At 43.1% G+C, this 12,248-nt stretch overlaps 1 protein-coding gene across 1 annotated transcript in view; it reads right to left on the reverse strand.

Moving 5' to 3' along the window:
- Window positions 1-12,248, reverse strand: part of magi2a (membrane associated guanylate kinase, WW and PDZ domain containing 2a) — a gene marked incomplete at both ends in the record, with an annotated part of 256,339 nt that overhangs the window by 47,323 nt on the left and 196,768 nt on the right. The window contains 1 exon segment of the mRNA XM_083999183.1: window positions 2,894-3,589. Within this exon segment, the coding sequence (XP_083855309.1) occupies window positions 2,894-3,589 (696 nt within the window).

A 12,248-nucleotide genomic window follows, 5' to 3' on the forward strand; every position in this document is an offset into this window, starting at 1 on the left:
TCTTATTCCTCTCTACATATGTGTGCCAAACACAGTCATGCTACTGTAGGAGCCGCCCGGGTGGCACCGACGGTTTGATTTCTTGTTTTTTCTTTTTTCTTTTCCTCCACCCCGAGCACCCACAGCTTGTCATGTCACAGGAAATCAACACAAGCAGATGTGACACTGCACCCGGGCGTATTGTTGTGTGGTGGAGCTAAGCCATATCCAGATTTGGAATAATGAGATGTAATATAGCATGTAAATAACGTTGCTATTTCCTCCACAGGCCAACAGGCTGACTTTTCCTCTTTTTTCTTTTTTTTTTCAGATGGGAGCGTTCGTTTCGACCTTCCCTCCCTCCCTCCCTCCCTCCCTCTGCCTGCAGCTGAGGGAAGTGGACAGATGGTGGGAGCGCTTCACCGTTCGCTTCCTGCGCAGATGGGAGACGAGTGTGTGTTTTTTATGTTGTGTATGAGTGAGTGTGTGTGTGTGTGTGTGTGTGTGGGGAGTGCACTGACAGATTGGTGATGTCTGAGGTGGTGGCACAAAAAACTTTTGACCTCCCCCCCCTGTGTGTGTGTGTGTATGTGTGTTTACATGGCAGACGATGTTTCAGAGGTACTGGCTTAAAAGAAAAATATTTATCTCCCTCCCTCTCTCACTCACTCACTCTGGGTTTAGAAACTCCCTCCTGGAGGCAAAATACATCCACTCACTTCCTGTTTCGGCTCGCCGCTCACTGGCTCTCTGGCTCGCTGGCAGAGGCTGTGGCGGCCCAATAAAGGAATAAATGGCAATGAATCTATTCAGAGGAGGCTGCTGACCTTTGTGGCTGAGTCTCGGTGGTGTCTGTGGCACCAGGCAGTTGGCACCATGACTGCTAGGTGACATTACACAGCAACAAAGAGGCAAAAATATTGAGCTGCAAATTGGTCCCATGACTAAAAAAAACAAAACAAAACAAAAGTTTAAAGTTCATGTCTCATCAGGTGTAAAATCAAGGACAGGTAAACTCGACAGCTTTTAACGACGTTGATCCTATCTGCTCCGTTGATGAAGTGATGCCGCGGCTTGTTCCTGGATTTAATTAAAACCGTCGCCGGCGCTTTTCGGCTGAGTTATCACACCGTGCCGCCGCCATGCACCGTTCAAAAAGAAAGCACATCTCAGATCGCTGGCAGATCACAGAAGCCTCACACACAACTTATGTTCTGTCACTGCGGAGCCGTGCGCACATTTAAGGCAGGAAGAAGACAGTGACAGTGACGCTGCATCTTTTCCCCCCCTTCTCTTTTTTTTTTTTTTTTTTTTTTTAGTTACAGCACCGATGCCATTAGAAGTCAGCAGTCTGAAGGTTTTTGAGGAGGCGGATACAGACGTTTTAAACACAACCCTGCGCACTCAATCTAGCTCTGAATACGCACTCAAAAAGGCAGAAAACAGTCTGCTACCTGTTGAGTCTGCAAATAACTACCCTGTGTGTGACTCACGACACAGTGCAGTGCATAATTATGATTGTCAGAGGGCGACACGCTCTGAAAAACACAGGGCAGAAAGCACTTTAGGGCCATTTGCAGTCCGCCGGTATTTTATTTAAAACTGCTACTTTTGACATGTACGTTAATCTGGGGTTTTTTATTTGTGGCCGGAAAAAGAAGGTACAAATTTGCCACATATATATAAACCAGTCAGGGTAAAAAAAATAAATAAATAAAGTGACTTTGAAAATAACTAAGCACTGCAAAAAGGATGCTCTTCAATCAAGGGCTGTTTGTTGACCACTAGGAGGTTTACGGCTCGCCGAGCAGAGAAGAGAAGAGAGGCGGCTCTTTAAGTGAGATGTTTTTCTCCCCATCTAAAGAAAAGAGGAGCAGGAAGGCCACTCCAGATGAGCCGCGCATCAGTCGGCCATTGTTGTGTGCTGCAAAGCCGTATAATAGGCTTCTGTGGTCTCTGGATTGGACCACACATACGGTACTGTACAGACGCACTTGGCTATAATGGTAAAAGATGACAGAGATGAATAGGCAGCCAAATATGCAGCTAAGAGAGAGAAGACACGGAGAGGACGCAGCGAGATCTCCAGCTGCATCCCAGTGGTGTAGTCTATGTGATACTCAGGTATACTCAGTTAGTATACCCACTGAAAATGCATAAATATTTCAGTATACCCAGTACAACAAAACTATCTAACTGAAGTATATGTCAGTGGTTCTCAAAGTGGGAGGGTTGACAGAGTTAAAGGGGGTCCCCAACTTTTTTTTGAAATTTTACCACTTTTTCCTTGAATTTTTTCACTTTTTTCATTATAGTTTTAATTTTTTTGTCTTTTTTCTGGAAATGTTACCACTTTTCCTAGAACATTTTTGAGAATTTTACCATTTTACTTTTTACTATTTACTATTTTCTACTTTTACCACTTTTTTTTTTTTTTTTTTATTATTCTTTGACTTTTTTTGTTGTTGAAATTTTACCACTTTTTCTGAGAAATTTTATCAGACTTTTCTAAAAAAATAAAATTGCAAAATTTTACCACTTTTTTTCTAATTTTAAAAAAAACTTTTTTGTTTATTTTTGTGAGAATTTTTACCACATTTTCCTAGAAATGTTTCAACTTTTTTGGAGAAATTGTACCACTTTTTTCCAGAAATGTCTCTATAATCTTTCAAAAATGTACAAAATGTACCCCCATTGTCCAATTGGGGTCCGTGGTCTAATTTGTGTCAATTTTGGGGCCCTTGATATAAAAAAGTTTGAGAACCACCGGTCTATGTGATACAAGTATGTAGCCTACAGTTGACCCACCTAAAAAGCAGTACTATACCCACTGCAAAAAAAAAAAATTAGACTACACCACTGCTCCATCCCTACCTGCAGCCGCCACCGCCGCCGCCGCCACCACCGCTCTTACCTGTTCCTCCTCTCTGGACCACCAGGCAGGTCTCGACTCCGACGTTGCACTCCTTCAGCAGCTCCACCACCTGCGTGTGCGTGAATCCCTGAACCGGCTGCTTGTTAATCTCCACGATCAGATCGCCCTCGCACAGGCCCGGGCAGCCCTGAGGCTCCAGCACCTGCTTGACGCGCTGGCCCGTGGCGCTGTCCGCTATGGTGAAGCCGAACCCGTCCATCCCCTTCACCATGGTCAGCGTCAGCAGCTCCCCCTGGGTCGCCCCCGACGACGCCATGGAGACGCTGTCGGGAGGCGTGGTCCCCGTGGTGGGAGGGAGCGAGCCGTCCAGGTGGGTGTCGCCCGGGTGCGGCTGCAGCAGCTGCTGCGCGGCGCCGACCGGGTCCTGGCCGGGGTCGGCGACGGCGAAGCGCGCGGTGCGGGACAGGTAGTCCAGGTAGTTGTCGTAGCCCGTCCGGCCGTTCACCATGATGGGCCGCTGCTCCATGATGCCCAGCGGGGAGATGATGGTGGTGGTGGTGGCGGCCGTGTTGTTGTTGGTGTTGGCGCCCTCCTCCGGGTCGTAGGGCAGCGGGTAGCCGCGGCACAGCACCAGCGTCACGCTCTGGCCGATCGGCACCGACTGGAACAGCTTCACCACGTCGGCGTGCGTGGTGCCCAGGACACACACGTCGTTGATGTAGACGATGACGTCACCTGAGGGTAGAAGAGAAAGAAAAGTTGAAGTACAGCGGTGGTAAGTTTGTGATGTCATCTGTCGCAGCTCGCAATCCAAGATGGCTGCTCTGAGCATCAAAAGTGAATAAAAGCTGAACATTAAACTGTTCATCAGCCATTAAGTCTTGTTTTTGTGTCATTAAATAAGTCGTTCTGACTGTGCAACCTCTACCTGTCGACATGTTGCTATGCTGCTTTCACATGTAAACTATGTAGTGTGTTCGTTGTAGACTAATCTGCTGCAATTAGTAAAAAATGCTAACAACAATGAGCTTTTCCGACTAAGTAAGTAAGTATTTCTAACTCTGGATACCAACTTCTGAGGTAAATAAAACGCAGCATAAAAAGTAAAGTAACCAGTTTTTTTATTTTTATTTTTTTTTTACATATTTTCCCTGTAAAGCATCATGGGAGCTGTAGTTTCTACTCTCGCTGGGTTTTTAGCAAATGTTAAACTAGTGGAATAGAAATAGAAATACTTTATTGTCACACACAGGATGCAGGATAAAATGGCAATGTACCTTTTGAAGTGGGGCAAATATCTTGAGACTATGATTTGATATAATGAATTTATTATTTTTATTTTATTTTATTTTATTGTCCCATCACAATACTTTGGTGTTGTGGGATGACCCTTCGGGGTGGGTGGAAGGGAGGGTCGTTTTTCTTTTTATTATTTCTGTGTGTGTGGATGTTGTTTTGTTTCATGTACTGTCATGAATGAGAATGTTGGAAAAAATGAAAAAGTATAAATCTAAGAAAGAAATACGTTATTGTCTACCTTTGCATGCAAAAGCAGAAATTTGTCTTTGGCTTGCATAAAAATGCATTTATAAAATAGAAAAAAGAAAAAATTTCCTAACATCCTAGTTTAAATCAATCAGTCACAATAGCAGCCACATAAAAAAGTAGAGTCAAGTATAAAATCCAGTGTAAATATAAAGTGCATCATGCAGTAGTGGTTTGATTTAGTTGCATGTATCAGGCCGACTTCAAGGTGTTTATCTTTTACTGGTGGAGAATGGAGGAACAGTAACTAAAAGCCTGGGATGTGAGTATTTTGGAAATCCTATCAACTCACATTGGTTATCAACTGACCTACCTACTGTGTGCCTGTTACCTAGCAACCAATACTACCATTAAATTTCTCATTCAAAAAATAGAAAGAAAAAAAAAGACAAAACAAAACAGGCACTTAACTTCAAGACAGATAAGTGTGAAGAAGTGTAGCAGGTGTAGAAAAATACACTTATTTACAACAATGCTAACACAAAAGGGGACACAAAAGGCAGTGTGGGATAAGATAGCTCGTATCTACTAACGACTGTTTTGTTTTTTAAACTGCAACACATTGTTCGCATCTGTCGTAGCTCTGCTTAGTGAAGTAGCTCTGCTTGTTTATGTTTTGTTGGCTGTAAAAGCAATAAAGTGGAGGAAAAGTGAAAGTTAGGACATGTTATAGTTTTCCTAAGGCTTTGTGGAGAAGGTGGATTTTCTCCTAAATCAGGTCCTAACCTTAATTATCATGGTTCCCAAACATTAAGATAAGATCTGATAGTTCAGGAGGTACCACAGGGCCTCAGGACTGCAGAGCTGGCTGTTCTGTTCAGCGCCGGTTTTTCCCCTCTACAGCCATAAACCATATCTACAGATACACATTACCACAGATTGTGTCTTATCTGCCTTTCAAGTGTAAAATAGTGCAGATGACAAGTGGCTAAAATGTTTGCCTTTCATGGCGCAGAGGGCTTTTTATTTGCTTACTGCAATATACTGCACCGTAGATAAAAATACGAGCTGACAATTAAATGCTCCGACACAAAAGGAGCTCCACATCCAGCCTTATCTTAGCCCGCACCAGATTACTAAATATAGTGTTTTTGTGCTCCACTGTGGAGGCGCCATGCAGGTTTTTTTTTTTTAAACGCCAAGCAAGTGGGAGCACACGGCACAAACCATATTAAGGTCTGACAAACAGCATTACCTGGGTTGATAATGAAAACACTTATTTTCTAATTGCAGGCATAATTGTCAGGCTCTTTAGAGAGAGGGCAGGAAGAAGGAGAGAAAAACAAAGATCCGTCATGATTAATAAGCAAACCGTGTGTGTGCTTTAGTGATTGGCCCTCACCTTGCCAACCACAAGCTCCATCCTTTCCAATTTTCCCCTAAAACGTGAGCAGGAGACTTTAACAGCACTAATGGCAGGATCGGTGACACGTTTTCCTTAACAACCTGTCGATTTATATTGATTTTCCTGGACTGACTGTTGAACCAGAGCCAAACCTCTGACCCGTCTGACTGAGTGACAGCAGCCGAGGTAAATGGAAGTTAAAAGGTCCAATATTTTACTCCTTACAGTGTTTTCTCCTAAGTGTCCATCAATAAAAAGATACGTTTGTGTGTTTTTCTCTAATAACAGCACATGGGTGTCAGCCAATCAGAGGAGAGGAGGCTCTGGGCCTTTCTTCTGATTGGGTGAGTGTTTTCTTAGTGATTGAATAAAAATGTTTGTAGTTCTACATTAAAATACTCCAAAGAAACCTAATCCTATAAGGGTGGATGATGGGTCCAGGTGGGCGGAGCTTAGCAACTGCTTTGTTGTGATGTCACAAAGTTACAGGCGGTACTATCGGCTCATTTTAATTTAATTTCCTGTTTATCTTGTAACATTTCACTTATAATGTTTTCCAGATACACTTTATGTATTTCACTGTGCTTTATGATCTGAACTTTGATTCTCCTCTTCTTATTTAGCATATGAATTTGATCTATGTCATTGTGCTTTATGGCCTTTATTTTTCATATAGTGCACTTTATTTACTTCACTGTGCGATATGACATGTTTTGTTATTTTAGATAGCCTACACTTGTGTACATTTTATTTTGAAAAAGCTTTTATTTTGAAAAGAGGAAGTGACAAGTAGCTTAAAGTATTTAAACGCCCTACATTTCCTGGTCTTTGTACACTGAAGAAGACTACCACCTGTTACATTAAAGCTATCTAAATTACATTTTGCGAGTGCTGGCCCTTTAACTTCTTTCACAGTATTAATATCGACCTAAGACCCCTACTTAATAATCAAAAAGTCCACCTTTATACAAAATGGGACCTTTAAATTAACACTGAAATGGTGTCCCTCCCTCTCTCTCTCTCTCGTTGTAAACTGTGTTGCGCTTTCCAAGTTTTAACGCTCCGTCAGTGCCGACAGAGCGAGCTCACATCTCCAGGCAGCTTTGACGTGAGGGAATTTTTAATTAATCAGGGTAAACTCAGCCGACATTTGCCTTGAGCACTGGTGTCAGAATCAATAGTTGAGCACACTGGCAGAAAACAAATGATGGTACTCTGACCTCGCCGTGCCCTTGCCGTGCCCATATCTCTTGTTCTCTAGTTATGATGGACGGAGAGAGAGAGAGATGGATGGCCATCAGCTGGTTCTTTTTACAGATTTTGAGATATACTGTAGTATCAGGCTCCGACAGATATAACAGCATCATAATACAGTGGAGATGAAAGGAGTTGTGTTTGTGATGGTCAGAGTGCTACATTTAAGAGACTGTGTCAAGGCAGATCCCTCTTGTTGTTGTGGATTAGTGAGTCTCCACCTCTTTGACTTGTGATCTGAATTTCACTCACGGCTTCTTATCAAAGGTGCTGCATTTGTGAAGTGCGAGCACCTTAAGCAGAGACCTGCTCATGTTGGAAAATATTTCAGTTCTGAGCTTTGACAGGCAGAAACCGGAGAGAAACAAACCTCCCACTCCTTTATATCTTTGCCCCGTTGTTTCAAATATTACAACAAGACATTCGAGCAGACAGGGATTTTAAACATTCTCATGTTTAATTTCTGTCATTTTGTGTTTCTGAAGAAGCAGAATTCATTCAGAAATGTTCATTCGGCGCTCTTGTTAACATCTCGAAACTCTCAGATTCACGCTGTGACCCCCTCGAGGGGCTCTCGAACGCCCAGGCACTGCTCCGGATAATCTACAGAGCTGTCTGTCAACAGGTATTAGCAATTTGTTCAGGAGAAAGCAGCTCGTATGAAAACTCTCAGTGAGGTCTGAGGATTATAAAAAGTATAACCAAAAGCCACACTTTTTTCTCTGCTGCTTCAATTTGATAAAAGCGCCACAAATCGCGTCCAAAGTCACAGAAATAACAGAACCAGACGCTTCAAGGCTTTTTTGTAATTTGGCTAAAAATGACCCTTAATGAACACACATATGTTCACATGGATGAAAGGAGGAGAAATGGACCCATCAACAGAGAGAGAGAGACAAAAACACACTCTCACGGCCACCGAACAGGCCTCTCTCCATCCATTAGAAACCCTCCTGCAGGTCTCTTCTATACTGTAAATCACACCGACCTTAACTGTAAACAACACACTCGCTGGGACCAAGGCTTCGCGCTCGCAGCAGCAGCCGCTCCATCTCTCACCGTCCCGCCCTTGCATATTCCTCACGACATATCCATCTCCCGCTAATGGTGCGTTCAAGAGTCGGCGGACATCATGACGAGAGGGTCTCGGTGGCCCCGCCGAGAAGACGAGGCCGCGGTAACGGGGTAGTTAGATTCTCAGCAGGGTGTGTACGACATGTTAAAGACTCTACTCCAGCATGTCGGGCTAACTAGCAGGAATAAACTTGTTGTTTCCCCACAGGGCCGAGGAGCCTGTTGTTAAGGAGCTGCATGAATTGAAGGTTGTTTTAACAATAAAGCCCTGATTAGCACAAACAGAGGCTAATATTACTCCTTTCTCCACCTGTGGCTGAAATCAAGGACTAAAGCTCTCAGCTCAGCGGCACCGCCACACAAACACGCCCTGCCTCTCTTGTTTATGACAGATACGACTACACAAATATACACATTGTAATGCAAATATGATAATTAATGTTATCCACAGCTCCATGGATTGATTTCTAGCTGGTTTCGCTGAAAACAAATGCACATGATCTGGAGGCGGGTTAGCAAAACAGTGGAAAAGCAAAAATTGTATTGAATTACCAGTAATTACCTAACTACAGTAACCCATCTACTGTACCGACCAAGCAACCAACAACCTATCTAGCTACTACAACAATCTACCTAACCTACCTGGAAACTTACCTACATACGAACTTATCTAGCTACCTACCAATCAATCTCACAATCTTTCTACCTACCGACTTACCGACCAAGCAACCTACCTAACAACCCATCTAGCTACCACTTTTACAATCTTCTACCTACCTAACTTGTAGTACCCTACCTGGCAATCTACCTAACCTACCTGCCTACCTGGAAACTTACCTACACACTAACTTATCTAGCTACCTACCAATCAATCTTACAATTTCTTTCTTTTCTACCTACCAGCTACCCAACCCCAAGACCTACCCATAGCAACCTACCCATCTACCCACCTACTTTCCCATACCTACCCGGCAACCTAGTTAGTTAGTTACCTTTATTTAAACTCGTTGAGGCAAGCCTCATTTACAGTGCATACGAGAGTACAAAGCAAAACAAATAAAATACAGATCATACACAATGAAATACAGTAAAATACAGAAACAGAAACAGTGATTGAATGGGACAAGTGAGTTTAACCTGAGAGTTAGCTGAAGATGATTCCAGATGGGGCATAAGCAGAGAAGGCAGACCTCCCTCACTCAGTCCGGATTTTGGGGTTATTCAATTGCAACCAGTTACTAGAGCTGGTGTTGTAACCTAACTAACAGTCTTATAGCTACCACTTTTACAATCCTCTTACCTACCTATATACCTAATCTACCTCCCTACCTGGCAACTTATCTACATACCAACTTATCTAGCTACCTACCCAATCAATCTTACAATCTTTCTACCTACCAATTTACCAACCTCAAGACCTACCCAGCAACCTACCTATCTACCCACATGCCTTCCTTGCAACCTCCCGACCTACCTACAACGTAAGCAATATACAAAATGTAAGAATTTACACATCAGTTTATTTCTGTTGTGTTTTCGTAAGAGTTACTGATAGTTACTGATATGTATAATAAATTGAATAAATTAACACAGAATGAGTGTAATTGCGTCTTATCCGAGTTGAACACACACTGACGTGTATGGATACAGTTGAGCAGAGTGAGAGAAACCCCTCTGGTGCTGAGTGAGTGTTGCAGCAGTTTGACTCCCCAGTCTGAAGCATACTGTACTAACAAACCCACTTGATTTTTCATTAAACGCCGCCTCTGGCATCCAAATTAAGCTTCTCCACTTCAAGCGAACGCAGCTCTTTGCTCTGTGTTCCACAAAAACACAAAAATATCACGGCTAATGAACCACACGCACACACACACACACACACGCACACCGAAATAAATCCTACAAAGAAATTAAATTCTCTAAAAAAAAACACAACATTTCTACATAACTGCGCTGCATGTGTTGGAGCTGTTTTACATCAGAAATTTAATAATAACAATAATAAGTGTTTGAACATGCTCTCACTGGCCGTGTAATCAGCCAGGAGGGGTCATGCAGGTGAGAGCGGCACAAATTATCTATGTGGAGTGGGGAATTTCACACCTCTGCAGGCCTGGGTTTCCTTAGTGCTGCTCTGTTACTAAAGAAGAAGTAGGACACAAAGTCTGGGGAGGCATGAGGAGGAGGAGGAGGAGGAGGGGGAGGAGGAGGAGGAGGAGGGGTGGGGGGGCAGAGACGGAGATGAGCTGATGGTAGATAGTGGCTGTGCGGAGACGGGAGGTGAGGAAATAGAGAAGTGGGAGGGATTTCTTAATTATTTCTGGGGAGAGCGTCGACGACAAAAGAGAAAGGGACTCTGGGAAAAGGAGGAGGGGAAATGGTGGTGGTGGGGGTTTCATACAGTATGCAGTGTAGAGAGCAGAAGCTTTATTAGTCATCAACCTATTGTGGACTGCTGCATCCACACTTTCATAGAGGAGGATTAACACGTTGTGGTTGGTGCAGTTACAATCTGTGTCCATCCAGACTCATGTATCACATAAAGTGAGTGGATTATTGAGTTATGGTCAAAAATATGCTTTGTGTGATCTTGACCTCTGAGTTTTGAGCCACTAAATTCTCATCTTCTATCAGTTCATCCTCCAGTTGAACAAGATGTAATGAAATTCCCTCCAGATGTTCCTGATGTATCGTGTTGACAGGATGTGCGGTCATTGTCACCTTGACCTTTTGACCTTAACTCACATTAAATCATTTCATCTTCGAGTCAGAGTGAGTGTTTGTGCCAAATCTAAAGAAATTCTCTCACCGATGTATGGATAAGGGATGAAACCTGAAAACATGACGCCTCGGGCCTCGAGCTGTCGGCGCCAGAGGCAAAAAAATATATTAAAAAGAAAAAACAAGACATTTGACCCTGATGTTGTAAAAGAAGTTAACACAACCACAAGGTAAGGGAAGAAGTCAAGAGTAATCTGAAGAAGAGTACCATCTCTACTAAAGAGGAGCGTCTCCGGGGAGCTTAACTCCGCGTGATGAATGACCACTACAACCTCGGCGCTCGCCCCGGCGTTTACACACACAGAAACATCAGAGCGTGCAGAGAGCAGCGACGAAACCTGCTACGTCTGTTTCCTTGACCTTTGCTACAGCTGGTCTCTCTCAGACAGTGCATATATATATATATATATATATATATATACTATATGTGTGTGTGTGTGTGTGTGTGTGTGTGTGTGTGTGTGTGTGTGTGTGTGTGTATGTATAGGTGTCTGTGCTGCAGTCCCACCCCCATGTGGCCACAACCAGGAGTTATGGTGCCCAAAGTCCCGTTCATGATTAATGGAAGAACAAAACTCTGCAGTCGGTGCACGAGCGTAGACACACGTTCATGGAGCGATAGTGCACGTTTGGCAAACTGTGACTGCAAACACACACACATTCACACACTCAAACACACACACACCAAATTTGCATTATTCGTAATTGTCTTTGCACAGGGAACTGCACATGTGGTCATCACATCTTAAAGAGGAAGCTACACACATATCTATATATAAACTGTAAATCAGACTAGATCTGATGTTTTTTTTATGAAGCTTTTTATGTTTATTATCTTTTTAAATGTGGCCGATGGTCGACTCTGATGGGGTTGTACTGAAATAAACGTGAAGAAGTCGGGGATAAGAAACATGGAGGCCACAGGTGTGATGGTTTCCTGTTTCATTCAAGTCGTTCTGCACAGGAACCATGTGAATGTAGGGACGTTCACTTGTTTGTGACTCCCAGATGTGCACAATTATGGCAGATGTTGATCTAGAAAGATGTTAAAGTTGCACTTCTCTGATACCAGTCAGACTTGGTCCACGCTTTTGTGTGTTTAACTATTTGCAAAAAAGGGTAAATATGAGAAATGTGTGGCTTGAAAACTTTCTGTATCCTCATTAATGAAGCAGAGTCTTCTGTAATTGTCATGCATGTTCACAAGAATCTGAACTATCTGACCTTGTTATGCTCATTGGCTCTGTGTGTTCTCATGTACACTGCCTGTCCAAGAAAAAGTCACACACTCTTAATATTTTTTTGGCCTTTAGCTTTGATTACGGCACGCATTTGCTGTGGCATCGTTTCAATAAGCTTCTGCAATGTCACAACATTTATTTCCGTCCAGAGTTG

This window comes from Trachurus trachurus (assembly GCF_905171665.1).
Source record: "Trachurus trachurus genome assembly, chromosome: 23".
Classification (NCBI taxonomy): Eukaryota; Metazoa; Chordata; class Actinopteri; order Carangiformes; family Carangidae; genus Trachurus; species Trachurus trachurus.